We start from the raw sequence: 22,155 nt of genomic DNA, 5'->3' as shown, positions 1-22,155 counted from the left end.
GAGAGAGCCACGCCCCCTTCGTTTCATTTTATTTGAGTCTTTCCGTGCCTTCCTCTTCTGCAGGTCACTTCCCCCCCTCCCTCCCCCGTCCTCCCGCCATGGAGAACTCTTCGGTGGCGTCGGCGTCGTCCGAGGCCGGCAGCACGCGCTCGCAGGAGATCGAGGAGCTGGAGCGCTTCATCGACAGCTATGTGCTGGAGTACCAGGTGCAGGGGCTTCTGGGAGACAAGGCCGACGGAGACTTGGACCTGGACTGTGTCGACACGATCCCGCAGGTCAGAAACCGGCGCCGCCATCGGGTCGCGGTCTGTGTTCTGTGTTCCAGCCTCCTCACCCTGTCTCCTCCCACAGTGGACAGACGACTGTAACAACAGGAAGGATGGTAGCTGGACGTCGTCACGAGGGAGGGGCTCCTTCAAGCCTGTAAGTGTGTTCTCTTTCCGATTGGTTGTTTACCGTGTGGTTGTGGTTCTACCAGAGGTTCTGGTGTTTGAAAAGACGAGTCAAAACATTTGGGCTCAGTGGGCTCACTCACACACCCACACTCACACACACACACACACACACACACACACACACACACACACTGCTGATCCAGTGGCTGTGTTGGACTCTGCTAATATGCTTTACACAACCCTGGAGATAAAGTAGTGACTGAGAGGCTGTTAATACGTCATCGATTTATTGATCTTTCATCAAAGATACTGACACGCAAACACATCTTCAATCAGCCGCGTGTGTGTGTGTGTGTGTGTGTGTGTGTGTGTGTGTGTGTGTGTGTGTGAGGTAGAGACAAGTCAAACTGTTTCTATCTACAGTAATCCCTCGTTACTCAGTCATCCTTTTCCAGGACCATCTGCAAAAAACGAAATTCCTCAATACAGCAACAAACTATTATTTACAGTAATTTAAATGTTTATGTACCCTCCCCATTTTGATATTAAACCACCTTCTATCTGTATTACCTTTAAAACACTCTGATAGACTGTTTAAAGCACTTTTGTATTAAATAAAAGTTTCTTTAATTAATACACGGAAGTTGTCAGCCAATAGCATGCATGTACAGTATCAAGTGACTACTAAAAATTCTGTCCTCTAGCTCCTGCTGTTTCAAGCGGATCAAACCGTTCTGTTGCTTCCTGTCCTCCACAGGACGAGTGGGATCACAGCAGCAACGGCAGCACAGGATCCAGACCCAGTTCTGGGTCCAGACCAGGATCCGGCTCACGCTCCGGCAGCAGGGGCAGAAATAACCAGTTTAAAGGTCCCGCCAAGGTAAGTCTGTGTTCACGATCGCTGCACCAGCTGAGAACGGGCTCCACCTGTAGAACCCAAACGTGGGACCCGTTCTAGGGGGAGGGGCTTCTGGTTTAATGAGCTTCTGACTTCCTGTCCTTTTCCTCGCTGTCTAGAACGGGAACAGAGAAGGCTCCTTGGACATCTTGGGAACAGACATATGGGCCGCCAACACGATGGACTCACACGGGTGGGTTTGTGTTTCATATACCCCCCACCACCACACACACACACACACACACACACACACATACACACACACTTTGACTTTAAGTTAACAAGCAGCTTTAAGGCGTCTGAAGTCTGTCTTCAAATCCTGAGAGATAAAGAAACAAGGCAAAGAGACTCAAATCAATTATGCTGGAGAAGGGATGGGTTGCTATGGTAACAGCCGTACAGTAGCTTCAGCGCGGTGAGGGAGGCGTCACCGTGGGATGATGTCATCAGCTCGCCACCTCACTAAAAGATGGAGAGTGATATTGAGTCCTGACAGATCTTCATCACCTGACCTAAACATGCGTTTCTTGTCTTTCCTGTCTCCGGGGTGCAGAGGTGCAGGCTGGGATGTGCAGCCAGAGAAGCTGGACTTCAGTCATTTCCACAGGAAACACCTGAGAGGAACGCCGAAGCACCTGCCTCACATCGACAGGGAGGGGTAGGAGTCGGGCGTCGGGCGTGATCGGCGCTGTCCATCGTCAATGGCATCCGTTAACCCATCTTTCTCCCCCAGGATGAACAAGTTCGATGAAGACGATGGCATCGACATGAACGCCATCGAGAGGTTCCTCCCACACCTCCGAACTGTAAGTATCTGAAGAAGTATCGCAAACGCAGCAAAAGAATCCTTTCTGTTCAAGGAGAGGGACCTCTGCTGGTGACAGAGAGGAATTACACCTGCATAGAAAGAGGACCAGACTCCAGAGAAAAAACTACATCCGTTTACATGCATACATCGGTGTGTTGTGGGAATGTGTCTGCTGGACGATGGTGACCCCTGCTGGTCGGATGCTGAAGGTGTAACTCAGATATTTGCGGTGTTGTGGCGCCCTCTGGTGGTTAGAGGTGCGAACAGCAGCAGGGCTAACATTTCTAAACATGACCGCGTCATGAAAGAGAAAAATAATCAGTTGGATTAAATCTACAGCAGGGAGGATAGGTTGGGGGGGGGGGTAAAGGAAGCTGATTGGTGCTTGACGTTGGAGGCGGAGTTCACAGTTCACTCCAGGTCACTGATGCCACCCCTCTGTCTTCCTGCCCCGCTCTCTGTGCCAACATGTCTTCCATCCTCCAAACTGTGTGAGCCTGCGGTTCGTCTTCCTCCCCCTGACCCCCCCAGCTCCCGAGCGGAGCTGCTTTTTTCAGCCAAGACGGACCCACTCGTCCTACCGAGACGGTTTCCTCATTGTTTGCCAGGATTCGCTGCTTCCGATCATTCAGTCCGGGACAACAGAAAGCTAGGGGTCACCCGGGTTCATCTGGCTTGGACGCGTTGTGGTACCCAGAGCTGGGGGGCGTGATCACAACACGCTCTGTTGTTATTGTGGCCACATTCCTGAGCTGTTTATTACACGGTCAAGGTCAAAGGTCAGGTTGGGTGATGCCCTCTTGTCGCCGGTGCGCCCCCTTCAGTCGGAGCGGTTGGCACAACATCCTGAGACATCCTGGCTGATGTGGGAAACGAGTTTTCTTAAATTAGAGGCAGTTAAATTGGACCGATTTAGACGTCGACCGGCGGCGTCCTGTCGCCACGCCGACGGTTACGAATGTGTGTTTCTAAACATTTTTTTGTTTGTGTTTATTTTTGTTCTGTTATGGCTTCTGTCTCATCATCTACCATCCTGTTTGGGCCCATTTTTGAGCCAAACACATTTTTTTGGGTTGCTAGGGGGTCAGAGGGGGGGTGTCTGTGTGGTCCTGGACCGGGTTCGGGGTGGGGACGCTCGTCCGCTCCTTCCAGCAGCCGAGCCCACGTTCTGATAGCCTTGGGATGTGGAAAATATTTTGTTTGCGTGGGGGTGAGAAAGGACTTCCTCCTCCTGCTGGCCTCTGAGGAATGTCAGCCTACGCACGAAGCAGCCCTGCATCCACGTCCAGCCGCAGGTCAGCTGACAGGAGCATCCAGGGGTCAGAGGTCAAAATCTGGAGGTCACGCCCGCCGCCACACGGACACAAGCCGATATCAGAGCGCGGTTCGTGTGAGAAACAGGAAGCTTTAAGGATTCCTTTGAGCCGATGGACGACCTTTGACCTGCGTCACATCTGACCATCACTGACTGACACCAGAGCTCATCTCTAGATGAGATAATCAACTGGAGTAAATCCTGTGTGTGTGTGTGTGTGTGTGTGTGTGTGTGTGTGTGTGTGATGAAGGCGTGACGTGTGTGTGTGGATCGTATTTCTAAATCCTGCTCCTGACAGATCTGCTCTGACGCGCGTGGATGAAACGTTAAATCATCGCACGTCCGTGTCGGCGTGCTCTCGTCTGAAATAGAGAGGACGCTTCTGTTTCTGTTGTGCGCCCCCACCGCTGTGACCCCCTGTTCTCACATCGACGCGTTTCCTGCCAGAATCGATGCTGGACGAAGGTCCTGCAGTCAGAAAACACTGAACGCTGCTTTTGTAGAAGCTGAAGCGTCCAAAGCGAGGTGCTCTCTGAATACATGTCGGAAATGGATGACGTACTGCATGCTACACACACACGATATACACACACTATATACACACTTTGCACACTCCTTTATACACAGTAACTGTTCAGACGTCAGTGATTAGCTTAAAGTTCTTTGAGCGGGTTGACAGAAGATCAAGATAAAGCTAGCGGCTGTGGCTCCTCATGAACCGTCTCTAGATGAGAGGAGAATCCATCATCCTACAGGAACGTGTGTGTGTGCGTGCGTGTGCGTGTGTGTGTGTGTGTTTGTGTGTGCGCGACATGCTGGCGAGGCTGTGAGGAGACGTCCGGTCTCGGAACAAAGCCGGAGTCTGGAGCTGGGATATCCCAGACTGGTCGCCCCTCCGTCTGGATGCGTACGTGCTGAGCAGCAGGCCCACCATCAGGTGGGGGGGTTATTTCGGAAGGGGGGTGGGGTCAGTTCATCTGCATTCCACTGTTATTTAATTCTTTCGTACATTCAGCGATCAAACGCTGCTGTTTATCTCAGCGTCGTCCGTCTGACTTCCTATTTGCCGTTTCCTTTTTCCTCTGCCTCTCCGACCGCCGTCGTTTCGCTCCTCTGCTCCTCTCGTCACGGTGGCCTTCACCCCCACTCCCACCCCATCCTTCAAATGTTGGTGGGCAGCAGAACAATATCCAGGGGGGTCATCTTGACCGGCGGGCCCCTCCCTGCGGTCCCTTCCTGCTATTGTCCCCTGGTCCTACTGTTGCTTGGATCCCGCGCGCCATTAGAGGCCTGAACGGCTGCCAATCGGTCAGGCTCCGCCCCCAGCCGCGGGACAAAGACTGGAAACTCACCTTGTGGGACGTTGCTGTGAATTCCACCAACGGGTTTGTTCATCGGTCCCTCAGACATCAGGATGAGAGTCGAAGGCGTTAGAACGATGTTTTGGTGCCGTTTCCACTTCATCCTCACCTGTTAACCCTTCAGGCGTCCTGGAGGGTTCGGCCACGCCCCTTTTGCATTGAACAATCGGATGCTAATCAGACTTCATCCAGTCAAGTCGTTTCAGCCGTCATCGAGTCTTCATCACCTTCTGCCTCTGGCTCCGCCCTCCTGTCCTCGCCGTCAAGAAGCGTTAGCCACAAATGCTCGCAGGCTAACCATCACGTTACCTGTCACGACTTGTGTTTGAGGAGTTTGATGAGTGGAATTGAGTGTGTGTATGTGTGTGGGGGGGGCATCCGGTATGATCCTATGCCGTCGATGTCGCCCGTTTGAAGTCTTTTTCATCATTCAGAGGCGCGAGCGCCCTAAAACGCTGTCACATGATTACCTTTCCGTACGCCGCTCCAGCTTTTTCCCCTCTTTTTTTCTCCCGATTCTTTGATCCCACAATGGCTCCATCCCCCCACCGTGGTGAGGCCCCCCCTCATTCTTTGATGTACCTGTATGCGTGTCAGGGCGCCGCCGTTGCCCCGGCCTCAGATCACTCATTAAACGAGACGCGAATGTCAGGACCTCACATCTCTGCCTCTTATCAGCGACTAGCGCGCACCCCCCCGCCCCACCTTCACACCTCCCCTTCGCTGCTTGATGAAGGGAGCGCCGTACATGAAAGGCCCCCGGAGCGGAATCACGAACTGCTTTAACGGCGTGTAGAAACACTAAACGATCCAAACTTCAGCCAGAAACTTCATTTCTGACGGGCAAACTGTGGCCCGCGGGCCGCATCCGGCCCTTTGTACATCCCTGTCCGGCCCACATGAGGCCAAGTTACACAAACTAAACAAATTACATCAATTAAACGCCACAATTTCAAATAACCTAATGTAATTATTTGCAGTGGTTTAAAATACTAAAAATAATTAAGTTCATGTTGGGTCAACGTTTGTTTACAATCGAATTCACGTGTGTTTTTACGGAATCCTGAGCGTCAAATAAAAAACCGGTTGCATGACCTCTGCGAAGCCAATGATATGAGATAAATCAGAGTCGGTTCACAATAATGACATCATTCTAGTGCATCCGCTCATGAATACTAATGAGGACAGACTTGTTATCGGTGGCTGAAGCCCCTCCCACCTCCTCGCTCCTCTCCGTCTGGTATTTACGGCCTGCTGCCCGTCCCGTAACGCCGCCTCTGGGGCACTTGGAGATTTATTGCTCTTGGCCGACGACCCTGGCGACATAAATAAGCCGAGCGAAACAATAGAGCGTCGGATCAAGCATCCTACCGGGACTGTTTTATGCTGGGGGGGTGGCAGGAAGTGGCGGACTTCACTTTCTACGCTTATTGCAGAGAAAGTTCTGGACGCGTTCTTCTATTTCTACTCTCCAACGCTTCCTTCCTCGTCTTCCTCGCTCTGTAATCCTCTTTCACACAGAAGCAGCATCATGATTATGAAAGGACTGACCGACCCGGGTCAACGACCCCCCACCCCCCTCCCCAGTAGATCGGGGTTGGGGGGGGGGGGGTCACGGTGAAGACGTGACTGAGAGCGAATCCAGAAAGAACACTTCCTCTATCGGAATCCCAGGTAGCCTCTCCCTCCGCGCTGGAATGATCCCTGGAATGTTCTGGGTCTGTCGGCTTCCTCTCAAGGATAGGCTAACGTGCGCGCTCACACACACACACACACACACACACACACACACACACACACACACACACACACACACACCTCAGTCGGAGTGGAAAACTTTGAGCCCAACAGGGAATCCTTCTTTGGGCAGCAACTGAGCTCTGCTGGATGAGTTTTTCCTTTTTTAATCTAAAACAGCATCTTTTGGGATTAAGTCTGGTTTAAACAAACTATCCAGGTTTTAACCCCGCCTCAAAGATGAGCCCGAGACTTTATATTCGTGTTTGTTTTCCAACATACAAAAATAAACCCAACCCCCTCAGGCCGACGCCCACGCCGTCCTGTCACGTCCACCGGGACGGCCCCGCCCGCCGCGAGGTGAGAGGGTCGCCTGGCTGGAGACCAGGACACACACGCCTCCGTTTGATCCTCCGACTGGCTGCTACCTGCACACACACACACACACACACACACACACACACACACACACCACGAACACTCTGGGTGTGTTCTGGCCTCACAGGTCGTCAGGTGTGTTTGTGTTTGCTTCAGAGTGTTGTCTGCAGCCTCGTTCGCACCAGTATGTGCGTGTGTGTGTGTGTGTGTGTGTGTGTGTGTGTGTGTGTGTGTGTGTGTTTGTGCGTGTGTGTCTGTCATCTGGTTACCATTTAAAGGTAGAATTACAGCTAATGACATCCTATAGGGAAACTACAGTAGCTAAACATGCAACAGTTCCTCTGCTTGTTTTTTTCTTCTCCTCCTTTTTCAGACTTTCAAGCAGCAAAAAAATTTTAAAAACATTCTAGAAAAAAAGTCAGAATTTCATAGATTTTAATACTTTTTGGTTTACAAGTCAAGTCTTTCCAAAACTTCTAATCCCTGCACTAACAGACGGTTTTAAGTGTGTTTGTCTGCCTTCTTTTGGATATACGGGGCAGTCCACAAAACCCTCACACACACACACACACACACACATCTGGATCCAATCAGGGCCGAGCAGTCCTCCAGCAGAAGTAGGTTAAAGCAGCCGTGTCGGATATCAAGCGCCGTCTCTGTCAGACCGCGTTGTGTGTTCAGAACAAAAGATGTGAGCAGACACACCAAACAACACCTGGGTATGTGTGTGTGTGTGTGTGTGTGTGTGTGTGTGTGTGTGTGTGTGTGTGTGTGTGTGCTCATGCCGCAGCCCCGTTCATCACGCCGACCACTAATATCAGAACATTGTGAAGAAGTCCCCTCCCCCGCCTGTAGGTCAATATGGGGGTGGGGGGTCGTGGGTGTGTGTCAATTGACGGTGATGCTGAGTGAAGCAGGTCGTTCTCATACGTACACACACTGCCTATGCATGGCAGCACTGGATGTATAGACCGCAGCGCTGGGGCACCTATATCCATGGTAACGACAGGAGGCGGCGACGGCTGATGGACAGGCCCGATGTTTAATGTATGACGGACGTTCCATCAGGAAGCAAAGGGAATAATCCCTGACAAGTTGTCGGTTGTATGGACAGGACGATAAACAACGTCCCATCAATAATTAAAGCACGCGTACTTTTGTTTACCTGCTGACGCGTCGCGCTTGCCAACATGCTTCCCCACGCTAATGCTAACGGCTGTCGCTCAGCTGGACGGCATCTTGTGAAACGGGAAGAACGGTGTTCACACGGGGAAGTTGAAGAATTTTAAGACGATTGGGTTCCAAGACGAAAGACAGAACGCCAATCAAAGCCCCGCCCCCCCAGCCTCTCCTGTATGATTCGGATCTGGATCGAGTAAATCTTATCCGTCAAGTCTGACGTGACTGACTGGGACCCGGCCTTCCTCCCCCCCGGTGACCTCACCCTCATAGGCGCCCCAGAATATTCCTGATGATTCGGCGGCGGTGGGAAAATAAAGGAAGCTGATAGCAGGGAAAGATGGGAAACGAGTAAAGGGGGAGGGTGTGCACAGGGGGGGGGGGGCGAGGACATCAAATCATATGGATAATAATTCATAACATTCATATATAATTGATTTCCTTCCATACGTGCGTTTCCTGGGTCCCCAGGCGAGGACGGTTTTCCTGGCGGACGACTTCACGATTCACCGCCCGTTTCGGTTCAGGCTGATTGTCGAGATGTCGTCCCTTCAGCAGAGTGATGGATTGTGGGATACGGCGGACAGACAGTCGAGCGGTTTCATTCCGCAGCGGTTCTGACAGGTGTGCAGCGCCAGTCACGACCCGAAGAAGTGGTGGTGGTTTCCAGACGGCACTGACAGCCGATGATTTCCACCCGGCTGTCGGTCGCCACGTCTTTGATGCCTAACCGCGTGTTTATTAATCACCACACCCTCACATTTGTGCTGCACACACTTCCTGGTCCTTCTGCGGTTCTTAGATGAGTCACTTCAATGAATCAAAATAGCAGCAGGTGCGCTTGATTCCTCCCCCACGCTGTCCAGGCTTCCAGCACCGCCTGTCATTGTGCTGGACGGTCGAAGCCAGGTTCTGATTTTGATATTTCATGTAGTCCCCTCAGACGTAATGAACAGTTCTTCCTGCTAACAATCCCACAATGCAGTTGTTCTACTACAGGGGTGTAGTAGCCGTAATGGCTGTTCTCTGTAACTAATAAATGTCACTAAATGTAACATAAATGTAACTACTCCTTAATGTTAAATAACTGAATTTTATACTTATTCAAGTTACAAACATTACACTGAAAAATATGTTTCTCTGTTCTAACATAAATCCGTTTTATTTGTCAGGTTATTAAACCCACAGAACTCCATCAATCAAGGATCAAACTGTCAATGAATAAAGAAAAATAACGTCAAACACAAGTTAGGACGCTAACTTTGTTCACAACGTTTCTGTCAGAGTTATAATGGGCTAAATTACTGCATTGTGGGAAATGTAGTTTTGGTCAAAGCGCACTTTTACCTATTCATTTTTACAGTCTGACCTTTATGCTCTGGCGGGCTACATAAAATGATGTGGAGGGCCACATTTGGCCCCTGGGCCTTGAGTTTGACACATGTGTTTTACAAGGTCGGTTTATACACGTTGCGTGTTATTCAGCAGCTTTATGGACGTTGTTAGCTTGGATTCTCATTGCCGACACCTAAGCAGACAGGAAGAGATTTTACGGCTTATTTTAGCTCTGTGTGCGTATCGCTCGTAGTTTTCCCATCAGACACGCGCCGCTATCTCGATCCTCACCTGAAGCGCCGCTCCAGATATTCTAGATTGTCTCTGATCTGTGACGCTCGTCCTGACGATTGCTGTTCTCCCGCTCTGTTTCCTCCTCCAGGTCTTCCCTCCACTTCCTAACGAGGCTGAGATCGCAAACACCAAGAAGCTCTTCCGCCGCAGGAGGAACGACCGACGGTAAGCCGACGCCCACCAGAGGGAACGTTGATGTCTGACGTCTGCAAAAGTTTTGATGCTTTTCACATCCAGAAAGTTTGTGCTGGAGGTTCCGTTTGCCTTCAATCTGTCGTCCCATCCCAGAAATCCAAGCCCCGCCCGCCTGGTTCTGGCACATCTGCTCCAACTGCACACACTCTGAAATTTAATTTTGCCCAACTCTGACTTCATTGAAACCAGGTCCTCAAGAGACAAGAAAAGAAAAAACCTCCCTCTCTCTCTGGTTCTCTCGCTGCTGCCCTGATGTCACTGGAAAACTGCTCTTTAGTTGCTAAGAGACAGACCAAGAGAAAATATTTGGGTTGTATTTGTAGTTGAAAAGAGGGAAATATGCCGTATGGAACGGACAAAAGCACTTTGATCGTTGTTTTTAAGAGTGGGCAGTAATTGCTTCTGTCCGGAGCCATCGTCTTTGTGTGCAGCAGCTGCGTTTAAATCCCGCCAGGCAAACCAAAGAACCCGAACACAACGTCGCACCGGCGGCGCTCGCCGTGTGCGTCTGTTTTTAATGAGAGATGTCGACGTGAGAGCGTCCTGCAGCATTCTGGTCTGGGGCGTATGAGTGGAAGCGGAGGCCAGAGCCTCACCGCAGCTCACAACCATTTGTTTTTCCCCTCCAGCGGGGTGATATAACAGGGTGGTGGAAATATTCACGTGGAGGCAGCGACGGCCGTTGAGCTGCTTCTGTGGAAACGTCTGAAGAACGAGATGAGAAAGACGCCGTAGCGTCACCAGACGCAGCTTAAAAGATCTTTAAGCTCTGATCCACAGTTGTGTTAACATTAAAGACACAAATCAGAGAGAGTGAGCTAACAAAGCTAGCTGAGGAGCGACGTTATTACATGGTTATGAGCTCTTTTTTTTACAGTACAAGTAGTCCTCAAGCTACGAACACAGTTGGTTCAGAGACGTTGTTTATAAGTTGAATTGTTCGTAAATCGATATTGATAAAATTTCAATCTATAATCACCATTTGACGTCATTTAAATGTCATTACTACTCTAAATACTAAAGTTTTATTCCCTCAGAGTGACCAGAAACAATTACAGGACATTAAAACATCCCATAATAATAATTACCGTAATGTAAACTGTAACATCTCTACCTCTGCTGAATGAATTTTCTCCTGGGGGGTGTCGAGGCCAAGACCAGCTTTAATCCACTGCGGTGTTCCACCACACTGACCTGAATGACGCGCTGATGTCACTTCCTGTTCATCAATAGTCAGACACGCCCCTTCATGTTTGATGACTGTTTGACGTGAGCTGCAGTTTTCATGGGTTCTAATTGGGTCCACACGGCGCCCCCGTCAGGAGCCCGCGTATAATTCTAGCGACCGATCCTGCTCTCTGATTGGCTCCTGCAGCCACAACGGCTCAAAGTCATCGATCGACATCACGCGTGAGTTTCCTGCCTTTTGAAACCGTAAAGAGCAAAAGAAAAGATCATCCAGGCTTGAGCCCCCCCCCCGGCTCCTCTTATTGACCGTCTAGCCTGCAGGAACGCCCACCCCCCCACCCTCCAGGGCCGATTGATTAGCTCGATCCCGGTCGGCTGAAGGTTCAGCGGGTCCACGAGTTCTCCTTCCTCCTGCACACGCGTCCGCCATCGATCGCCAGCATCCGACCCCCCCCCCCCACTTCATCCCACCTTGTTCAATCAGGGCTTCCTGTTGAATGACGCCGTTACCAACCTGGAGTGTTTTTGTTCCCCTCTTCGCATCCCTCCCTTTTTTTTTAATTCCACACTGTATCTCCTCCTCCTGCGTGTCATCTTGAATTCCTCCATTTCCTACTTCTTCCTACTTCCTGTTCCGCTCTTCCTTCCTTCCCTCCCTCCTGCTCTTCCTTCCTGCGGCGCGTCTTCCTCTCCTGCTTGTAGACGCGTCGATCGGTTCGTCTGCGACCAGCTAACCGTTCTCCTGCCTGCCGGCCCGGGGGGGAAGCGCCACGTCTCAGCCAGGTTAGTGACACCCCCATCGGGGTCCACGGCATACTAACCGAGGTCAGCTGGTGTTTGGGAAACACGACTAAAATTGGAGCTCATTGTGGTTATTATGGGATGTAGGTGCGGGGAACCGGTCCCAAAAGGTCCCGTTGGTGGTTCTCTAGGGGTTGTGGGGTCCATCTTGGACTCATTTCCGGGTGTCATGACAACAGGGGTGTGTCGCTTTGATCCGCTTCCATCCAGAAGAGCTTCCCAGACACAGGAAGTCGATGGGATGACGTCTCCGAGGTAACCGGGATGATAATCCCGGGACCATATGTCGGCGTTTGAGTGAGAGAGCAACAGAAGCTCCAGGACGGGGACGCGGACACACACTCTACACACACACACAAACCCGCGGTGAATGTCTGGTGACTGAGGGGTTAGGTTGCTAGGGGAACGGGTTGCTGTTGGTGTCATCGGTTTCCGGGCGGAGGAGGGGTGACGGTTTAAGGTTTGATGCTAAATGAAGCTAACGGAATCCCGCTCTGATTCCAGGAAACAGCAGCGGCCTCCAGGAGGGGGGGTGAAGAACCAGCCTCAGCTCGTACAGCAACAGTCACCGCAGCACCAGAGGGATCTGACCCAACAACAGCCCCCACACCAGCAGCAGGGTCTCTCAGACCTGGGGGAGAACAGGAACAGCAGCGCCGGCCGGCCGCCTCGACAGTACCCAGGAGGAGGAGGACATGGGCAGCGCCCAGGAGGACCCCCCCACCACGGGTACAGCCAGAACCGGCGCTGGCACCACAATCAGAAAGGACACGGACCCCCGGGCGACAACGGGGCGCCCCCCAAAACCACCAAAGACAAGGAGACGGAGAATGTAAAACTAGGCGACCAACTGATCAGACCGCCTCAGAGTCCCAGGGATTTGCCCCAGTCTGAGTGGACGCCCATTGCGAACGCCCCCCCTGAGCCAGCGGCTAATGAGGAAGCTCCGACGGGGGGCAGGAAGATGGGCGAGGGGCGGACGGACAAACCGAGGGTCGTCCTGCTGCAGTCGTCCAAGGAGCGGCTGAGGAGGAGACTGAAGGACAAGGTAGAGGAGCGGCTTAGTGTCGGTCGGCATTAAGCCGTCAGGACACACACACACACACACACACAGGAGCTCGTGTGAAGGAGGTGAAGATAAAAAGCTGACAATTTTGTTGTCGCCCCCCCCCCCCCCCCCCACAGGAGGAGGCCCCCGTGGAGGCCTCGGGCTCCGGGTCGCCCAGCATGGACCGTCTGGTGGAGCTCCTGGACAGCATGAGGAGCAACAGCAGCCGGGTGGAGCAGCTGCTGGCCTCCTTCATGGAGGAGGCGCAGTGCTCGGCGCGGAGCGAGGAGACGCTCGCCCGGGTGGTGGGGGCCATCTACTCCACCGCTGTGTCGGACAGGAGCTTCGCCGCCACCGCCGCCAAGCTGTGCGACAAGATGGCGCTGTTCATGGTGGAGGGGACCAAGTTCAGGTCGCTGCTGCTCAACATGCTGCAGGTGAGAAATCTGGGGGGGGGGGGGTTAGTGTCTGCTACGAGACGGTTAGCGTCTCCTCTTTCTGGCTTCCCGCGATGCGTTCAAGGCCGCGTGTTCATTGGCGTGCGAGCAGCCTGAGAACGTGAGCCAGTGGCGTTTCGGACGGACGGAACAATGACTCATCGCTCCCGTTAATAACGTTTCATTTGAACCCCCGCCATAAAACATCTTTACAAGTGCACATTACGCATTAACCCGTATTAACCCGAGCGCTTTCACCGCACCGACACAGTCCACTGCACCCCCCCTGCCCCCCCACACTTCTACATGGCGTCAACGAATTCATCTCCACTTCTGGCACGGAAAAAGAAATTCATGATTTGTTTTAATGTGTTTTTTTTTACTGCGTTCTGGCTTCGAGCTCTTTAAGCTACAAGGTTAATTCCCGCGCCGCCTACATCAGGGAGGTGTTAGCGGCGATGCTAATGGCGATCGCCGCGCGGCTGATGAATGTACGGAACACTCAAACGTCCTCTCACCTTCCACTTACAGCCAACTTGAACCGTACGTTTACAGCAGCCGCGCCGATTCCAGCGTTGGTGGTATTTTTCATACCTACTCTCTTTTTTCAACTTACCCCCACCCCCTCCTTCCTCCCCCACCCCCCTCCTCACAGAGGGACTTCGCCCGTCGAGAGGAGCTCCAGCAGGCGGACGTGGAGCGGTGGTTGGGCTTCATCACCTTCCTTTGCGAGGCGTTCGGGACCATGAGGAGCAGCTCCGGCGAGCCGTTCAGGGTGCTGGTGTGTCCCATCTACACCTGCCTGAGAGAGGTGGGTGTCACCGGTCCAAACGCTTCACGTCCACCTGAAGCTGATGGAAACACGAGCGCGAGCAGACGGGCTTCCTGTTTCCCGCTTCGCGCCCCCCAGACGCCGTCTAGACGCCAGACACCGCAGTGAGGTTTGGTTTTAGCGGCGCAATCGCTCAGCGCGTCATCGGTTCCAGGAAGAGACGTGACCCCCATCAGCTCCTCGCGGTTGCCGCGGAACCGCAGCCGACGCGGTGGGGGGGGGTGACGGATGAGATGGCGAAACAGGAAGCGAGCGAGAGGAAGCTGACGAGAACGCCGTCGGGTCGGCGGTTACACAGGGGAACGTTACTCCCCACACGCACGCAGAAAAGAGAAGGAGTCAGATGTTAGTAGCTGGGGGGATGGGGGGTGGAGCCTGTGCCGGGAAGTCTCGCCACCCGTGGCCACGCAGACGACACTGAAACACACACACACACACACCTGACGACTCACGTGTGTGTGTGTGGTCGTGTTGTTTCACTTCCAGGAAGTGCTTGTTGTTTCAACTCACTTCCTGTTTCGCTGTCGATCAGTGATGCAACAGAACCGGAGGAACCTGAAACGTTGCTTAAGGGGCGCTGTGATGCTGACGCCAGACCTGCTGTTGCTAGGCGACCGCTGGTGACCCTGTTAAAGGTGCGAGTCCCAGCAGCCGCCACCTTCAGGCTGATTATTGATAATCGATTACTGTCACCGGTGTCTCCGATGAACGGAACCGAACCCGGCGCCGTCGTGTCGGATCCACGCCGTCCGTCTCATCCGTCCCCCGCCGCCACCTGATCAAACGTCTTCAGAAGGAAACGATTCCCCGTGAATTCCCCATGATGCAACACTCTGTCCGCTTCGGGGCGACAGATGAGAACATAGAGTGTGTGTGTGTGTCTGTGTGTGTGTGTGTGTGTGTGTGTTGCGTTCGTCAGCAGGATGCTTTGGGGTAAAGTAAAGCCGTCAGGCAGACAGAAGCTGACACTCGTGTGAAGAACAGGGGTGTTGTCGTCTCCACGGCAACCTGCTGCAGTAAACTTAAGCAAACGCTTCCTTTTGGACCTTTCAAAATAAAACAGCAAATGTTGAAGCCCTACATGGTGGTGGATTTTAACGCTGCTGGACAAAATGTTGGATTCATCTGCCCTGCCCCCCCCCATCTGCTTTTTTATGTACTTTTATTATATTTATGTATTTTATTTATGTTATTTACTTCCTGTTGCTTCACTCAGTCTTTTCTCTTCCATTCAGCTGTTAGAGTCCACAGACGTGAAGGAAGATGCAGTTCTCTGCTGCTCCATGGAGGTATGACACACACACACACACACACACACACACACACACACACACACACACACACACACACACACACACACACACACACACACACACACACACACACGATCAGATAAACCAGGAGGTGAGAAGACAGGTGAGCTTAAACACATCTCCTGTGACCCCTCCTTCCTCCTGTGACCCCTCCTCTCTCCTGTGACCCCTCCTGTGACCCACCCCTCTCCCCTGTGACCCCCCCCCAGCTGCAGAGCATGGGCCTCCTCCTGGAGGAGCAGCTGCCTGAGATGATGGTGGAGCTGCTGGCGGCGGTCCGGGACAAGATGCTGAGTCCGGCCGAGTCGCCGCTGACGCGCTCGCTGCTGATGGAGGTCATCGAGCTGCACGCCCAGCGCTGGGGGCCCCTGGAGGCCCCCACCAGCCAGTACTACGACCGGACCATCCAGAAGCTCACCACCACTGCCTAACCCCTCACCCAACAAAGAACGGAGAGGAGACAACCCCCCCACACACAGACTCGCCCGGTTCAGACAGCTTCATCATGAAATCAGTCTTAATTTTTGAGGTCTGAATACACACGTGGGGGGGGGGCCTTAGGGAATAGACAGATCCCACCCCAAAAAGAATGGAGGCTGGAGGAGTTATGGTCTGGTCTGGTCCTGTGGGGGGAGGAGGGGGTCTGTCATTGTTGTACACTTTACCCTCACCCCTCCCTCCTCAGTCGCGTCTCCTCCCCCCTCCTCTGTGTCTGTTGGCCCCTCGGGTCTGTGTGGCTCATAAAGAGAAAGGGGCGGGGGGGGGGGTTAGGAGGCAGCTGCTGGGGGGAGATGATGCCGTCTGTCTGCTTACCCCCCTCCACCCCCCCGAGCCAGGGATCAGGTCAAAGGTTGCCGGCGTGGAGCTCCGCAGTCCCACAGCGCCTCACCGCCTTTGTCCCCCCCCCGGCTCCCTGCCAACGCTCCGACCCCCCCCAGCAGGACAGCAGGCTGTGGGATGAGACAGTGGGTCTACCGGGACCAGGAACAGGATCCGGATCTGGATCAGGATCAGGATCAAGACCAGGATCAGGATCAGGCTGTCTGGGGCAGGACGGCAGATGGTTGCTTGAGCCCAAATGAGACGACAATCTCCCCCAGCTCAGGCCAGTGTCACTGAGGGGGGGTATTAAAACACTAGGTGGGGGGTCGATGTTAAAACACTATGGGGGGGGGGTCTCCTCTCCTCGAGGCTCCGTTCACACGCGTGTCGTCTTTGTTTGAACGGTGTTTTCCGCTCATCGTCGAAGCTTTAAGAAATCGCCGAGATCTCCTCAGGAGGTCGTTTCCATGGAGGAAGAGGAGGAGGAAGAGGAGGAGGAGGAGGAGGCGGGACCAAACCCATGGAATCATTCACACCTGAGGAGGAGGACAGAAGGAGAGCACGACGAGAAGAAACCTGAAATGCTTCTTTTTTTCCTCTTCTTTTTTTTTTTAAAGAAACGCGCTCAAGCCATCCTTCGCCGTGGACGTTCTTCGGGTGTTTCACGCCGGTGGAACCGGGTCCAGGTGGAACCAGGTCCAGGTGGAACCGGTTCCGGTTCACCGGTGTGGAACGGGACAGACGCTGTAGCTAGTCGTGTGTGAGCTAACGTGACGTAAAGCCAATCATGTACCATTTTGTTAATGGGCGCTATAACCTGTATAATCTGCATACTGTGTATTTACAAGTATTTAAAACACTCGTGGGAGTGGGTGGGGGTGGGGGTGGGGTGGGGAGGGGGCATCCAGACGTAGGCCTTCATGCATCTCCATCAGGAGCTAGCTTTATTGGGGGGGCAAGAGCAGGGGTGGTGGTAGTCGCACACATCCAGCCTCTGTGGGTAGATTAAAGTGTTTCATTTAATTTTCTCTATCTTGCATCAAGAATGAAGATCCTGTGTGGTAGAAACACGCCAGGGGAGGGGGGCAGGAGGGGGGGCTCACACGCCATTGGTCTGAACTGATCACGTGTTCCCGTGTGTTTGCTGAAGGAGTGGCATTATTGTTGTTTTATGTCTTTATCTCATACCGAGGTGTTATTTAAATGATGGAAACATTCCCAGCTGAGGGCGGGGGGTTTGGGGGGGGGGGGGGGGTCAAAACACTTCTGGAGCGTGTGTGTGAGTGTGTGTGTGTGCGTGCGCGTGTGTGTGTGTTCCAGTGTGTGAATAGGAAAATAAACAACTGGTGAGTTTCATTATGCAAAGAGCGTTCAGCTCTCACAGCAGATGGGGGGGGGGGCGGTGGGAGTAAGAGGGGATCTGCCCCCCCTGCCTGTGTGCCCTTAGACCCCTCCGTCGGGTCACATGACTCACTTGACAACGAATGAGACGCACCTTCATTTGCATCATAGATTAAAAAGGAAAGCAGGAGGGGGCGGGGCTTCAGCCAGGGGCGGGGCTTCTGTTCAGTTCGTTCTGTTTTTCTAAAGCAACTGAAAAATAAATGAACAGAAAGGAAAAACAGGAGAGTCGTGTGTTTTTCTTTCACGTGAAGTTGCTTCCTGTTTCCTGTGCCGTCAGCTGATTGGCTGTCCCCAGAGGTCACCTGACACGTCACTCATGAAACGCCACGCGTCAGGGTTCCTTTGTGTGTGTGTGTGTGTGTGTGTGTGTGCCCATGCTGGGGGACCCATCTGTGACCTTTCTCCCGTCTGGAGGTCTGAGCGCCAGAAGGCCCGATCTGAGGCTGATGATGTCACTGATGATGATGATGATGATAATGATCAAATATAGTAAATATCTAATTGATCATTCACCTGAAACCCAACTGGCCCCACCCAGAATGCAACAGGTCCCTTCACTGGAATAAAACCATTTAAATTTTTTAAATTTCATTCATTCTGGGTTTGTGTAGTTGTGGATGGGGAGAAAAAAAACCTGGACAGGAGCAGGAAGTGTGTGTGTGTGTGTGTGTGGAGGGGGGGGGGGTTGATTAATAAATCAGTCACACCTGTCGTACAAATCAAAAGCAGCTGCTATGTTAACTTGCTGACAATACAAACACAAAGCAGCCAGGAAGGTTCTGGAACTGGACTGGATTGTTTTGGACCAGCGGACAAAGTGGATTCAGCCTCAGATGTTTCGTCTGCAGGACCCAAAGTCCAGAACTTCGAAAAGTAAGTGTCTTGTTTTAAGTCCAATTGTCTTCTCCTGCTGCAAAACACACACACACACACACAAAGTGTGAACAGTATAAATCCGAGCTGTGAAATCTAGTCTGTTGGAGCTACTAGTGGACCGGTTTCTGTTAGCTGTCAGTGGAGGAACTGATTCTGGATCTGATTGTCTTTCCATCCCCTCATGTTCTAGACTGGTGGTGCTTCAGACGTGTTTAGCTATGCAGTGCTGAGCAGATTTGTACAAATGTTCTTCTATGCTATGCTAAATTATTTTTCGCAAATGCTCCGCTATGCAAAGGTGTTTTTTGCAAACATTCCATGATGCAATGTTATTTCACAAATATTCTTTTACACTATGCTAAGTTGTTTTCGCAAATGTATTCTATGCTATGCTAAGCTCTTTTTCACAAATGCTCTGCTATGCTAAATTGTTTTTCGCAAAGTTTTTCTACGCAATGGTAAATTGTCGCAAACATTCTGCAATGCTAAATTCATCAATCTTGTTTTTTGCAAATATTCTAAAATGAAATATTAAGTTGTCGCAAATGATCATGTGAATAAACTAAAACAGTGTGAGCTACAGTGTGCCGATTTCCCTACGGGGATGAATAAAGTATATTACATTACATCTTTTATGCTAAGTTGTGTTTTCGCAAATGTTTTGCTATGCAATGGTAAGTTGTCGCCAATATTCTACAATTCTAAAAAAAAATTGCAAATATTCTACGATGCAATATTAAGTTTATCACAAATGATCTATGCAATCTTAAATTGTTTTTCGCAAATGTGCTGCTATGCTAAGCTGTTTGTTCGCCAATATTCGCCATTATTCTGCAATGCCAAGTTGTTTTTCACAAATATTCTGCTATGCTAAGTTGTTTTTCGCAAATATTCTGCTATGCTAAGTTGTTTTTCGCAAATATTCTGCTATGCTAAGTTGTTTTTCGCAAATATTCTGCTATGCTAAGTTGTTTTTCGCAAATATTCTGCTATGCTAAGTTGTTTTTCGCAAATATTCTGCTATGCTAAGTTGTTTTTCGCAAATATTCTGCTATGCTAAGTTGTTTTTCGCAAATATTCTGCTATGCTAAGTTGTTTTTCGCAAATATTCTGCTATGCTAAGTTGTTTTTCGCAAATATTCTGCTATGCTAAGTTGTTTTTCGCAAATATTCTGCTATGCTAAGTTGTTTTTCGCAAATATTCTGCTATGCTAAGTTGTTTTTCGCAAATGTTCTGCTATGCTAAGTTGTTTTTCGCAAATGTTCTGCTATGCTAAGCTGTTTTTCGCAAATGTTCTGCTATGCTAAGCTGTTTTTCACAAATGTTCTGCTATGCTAAGCTGTTTTTCACAAATGTTCTGCTATGCTAAGTTGTTTTTCACAAATGTTCTGACATGCTATGCTAAGATGGATTTTTCGCAAGTGTTCTGACATGCTATGCTAAGATGGATTTCTCCCAAGTGTTCTGCTATGCAATGGTAAATTGTCGCCATTATTCTACAATGTTAAATTGTTTTTTGCAAATGTTCTATGCCAAGCATTGCTAAATTGTCGCAAACCTTCTGCTACGCCATGTTGTTTCTTGCAAATGTTCTGCTATGCTATGCAATAGTAAATTATGGCAGTCTTCCATGCTAAGTTGTTTGTCCTCTAATATTCCGCAATACTAAATTGTGTTTTCGCAAATGTTCTGCTATCCTAAGTTGTTTCGCAAACACTTTGCTGTGCTATGCAATACTAAATCATTTTTCGCAATGGTGAATTGTCGCAAATGTTCTATAGCGTTAAATTCATCCATCTATCCATCCATCATCCACTCGTTTTTTTGCAAATACTCTACAATGCAACATCAAGTTGTTTATTGCAAATGATCATGTGAATAAACTAACACTGTGTGCTACGGTGTGCTGATTTCCCTACGGTATGGGGATGAATTAAATACATTACGTTCTGTTTTTGCAAATGCTCTGCTATGCCAAGATGTTTATCACAAATGTTCTGACATGCTGTGCTAAGATGGATTTCTCGCAAGTGTTCTGCTATGCAATGGTAAATTGTCGCCATTATTCTACAATGTTAAACTGTTTTTTGCAAATGTTCTGCTATGCTGTGCCGTTTCTCGCAAATGTTTTATGCTATGCATTGCTAAATTGTCGCAAACCTTCTACGTCATGTTGTTTCTCGCAAATGTTCTGATATGCTAAGTTGTTTAACGCAAATGTCATGCCAAGTTGTGTTTTTCGCAAATGTTCTGCTACGCTATGCAATCGTAAATTATCGCATTCTGCCATGCTGTTTGTTCGCCAATATTCTGCAATGCTAAATTGTTTTTTTTGCAAATGTTCTGCTCTGCTACGTTGTTTCACAAATGTTCTGCTGTGCTAAGGTGTTTTTTGCAAACATTCTATGATGCAATGTTTATCACTAATATTCTTCAATGCTAAGTTTTCTCTCGCAATTGTACTGCTGTGAAATGCTGGGCTCTTTAACGCAAATATTCTAAAGTGTTTGCAAATGCTCTGCTATGCCAAGTTGTTTTTTGCAAATGTACGCCAATATTCAATGCTAAATTATTTTTTACAATTATTCTACGATGTTAAATTTATCGCAAATGATCTATGCTATCTTAAATTGTTTCTGGCAAATCTTCTTCTGCTATGCTAAGTTGTGTTTCTCGCAAACCTTCTTCTGCTATGCTAAGTTGTGTTTCTCGCAAACCTTCTTCTGCTATGCTAAGTTGTGTTTCTCGCAAACCTTCTTCTGCTATGCTAAGTTGTGTTTCTCGCAAACCTTCTTCTGCTATGCTAAGTTGTGTTTCTCGCAAACCTTCTTCTGCTATGCTAAGTTGTGTTTCTCGCACACCTTCTTCTGCTATGCTAAGTTGTGTTTCTCGCAAACCTTCTTCTGCTATGCTAAGTTGTGTTTCTCGCAAACCTTCTTCTGCTATGCTAAGTTGTGTTTCTCGCAAACCTTCTTCTGCTATGCTAAGTTGTGTTTCTCGCAAACCTTCTTCTGCTATGCTAAGTTGTGTTTCTCGCAAACCTTCTTCTGCTATGCTAAGTTGTGTTTCTCGCAAACCTTCTTCTGCTATGCTAAGTTGTGTTTCTCGCAAACCTTCTTCTGCTATGCTAAGTTGTGTTTCTCGCAAACCTTCTTCTGCTATGCTAAGTTGTGTTTCTCGCAAACCTTCTTCTGCTATGCTAAGTTGTGTTTCTCGCAAACCTTCTTCTGCTATGCTAAGTTGTGTTTCTCGCAAACCTTCTTCTGCTATGCTAAGTTGTGTTTCTCGCAAACCTTCTTCTGCTATGCTAAGTTGTGTTTCTCGCAAACCTTCTTCTGCTATGCTAAGTTGTGTTTCTCGCAAACCTTCTTCTGCTATGCTAAGTTGTGTTTCTCGCAAACCTTCTTCTGCTATGCTAAGTTGTGTTTCTCGCAAACCTTCTTCTGCTATGCTAAGTTGTGTTTCTCGCAAACCTTCTTCTGCTATGCTAAGTTGTGTTTCTCGCAAACCTTCTTCTGCTATGCTAAGTTGTGTTTCT

General features: G+C 50.2%; 1 protein-coding gene across 2 annotated transcripts; it reads left to right on the top strand.

The window, feature by feature from the left end:
• The first annotated feature begins 98 nt into the window (after positions 1 to 98).
• On the top strand, positions 99 to 17,199 carry ctif (CBP80/20-dependent translation initiation factor). Of its 2 annotated transcripts, XM_068335125.1 has the most exons (13): positions 99 to 275; positions 352 to 423; positions 1,153 to 1,275; positions 1,413 to 1,486; positions 1,847 to 1,951; positions 2,027 to 2,099; positions 9,789 to 9,865; positions 11,786 to 11,866; positions 12,389 to 12,932; positions 13,070 to 13,369; positions 14,025 to 14,180; positions 15,437 to 15,490; positions 15,724 to 17,199. In XM_068335125.1, the coding sequence occupies exons 1-13, from the start codon at positions 99 to 101 to the stop codon at positions 15,943 to 15,945; spliced, it is 2,058 nt and encodes a 685-aa protein (XP_068191226.1). In that variant the 3' UTR covers positions 15,946 to 17,199. The 2 variants fall into 2 exon arrangements, with proteins under 2 accessions (XP_068191226.1, XP_068191227.1); XM_068335126.1 differs by lacking the exon at positions 11,786 to 11,866.
• Positions 17,200 to 22,155: the final 4,956 nt, after the last annotated feature.

This window comes from Antennarius striatus, chromosome 15 (assembly GCF_040054535.1).
Source record: "Antennarius striatus isolate MH-2024 chromosome 15, ASM4005453v1, whole genome shotgun sequence".
Lineage (NCBI taxonomy): Eukaryota > Metazoa > Chordata > Actinopteri > Lophiiformes > Antennariidae > Antennarius > Antennarius striatus.
The sequence above is the reverse complement of the archived record's forward strand: the minus strand, read 5'-3'. Positions and strand labels throughout refer to the sequence as shown.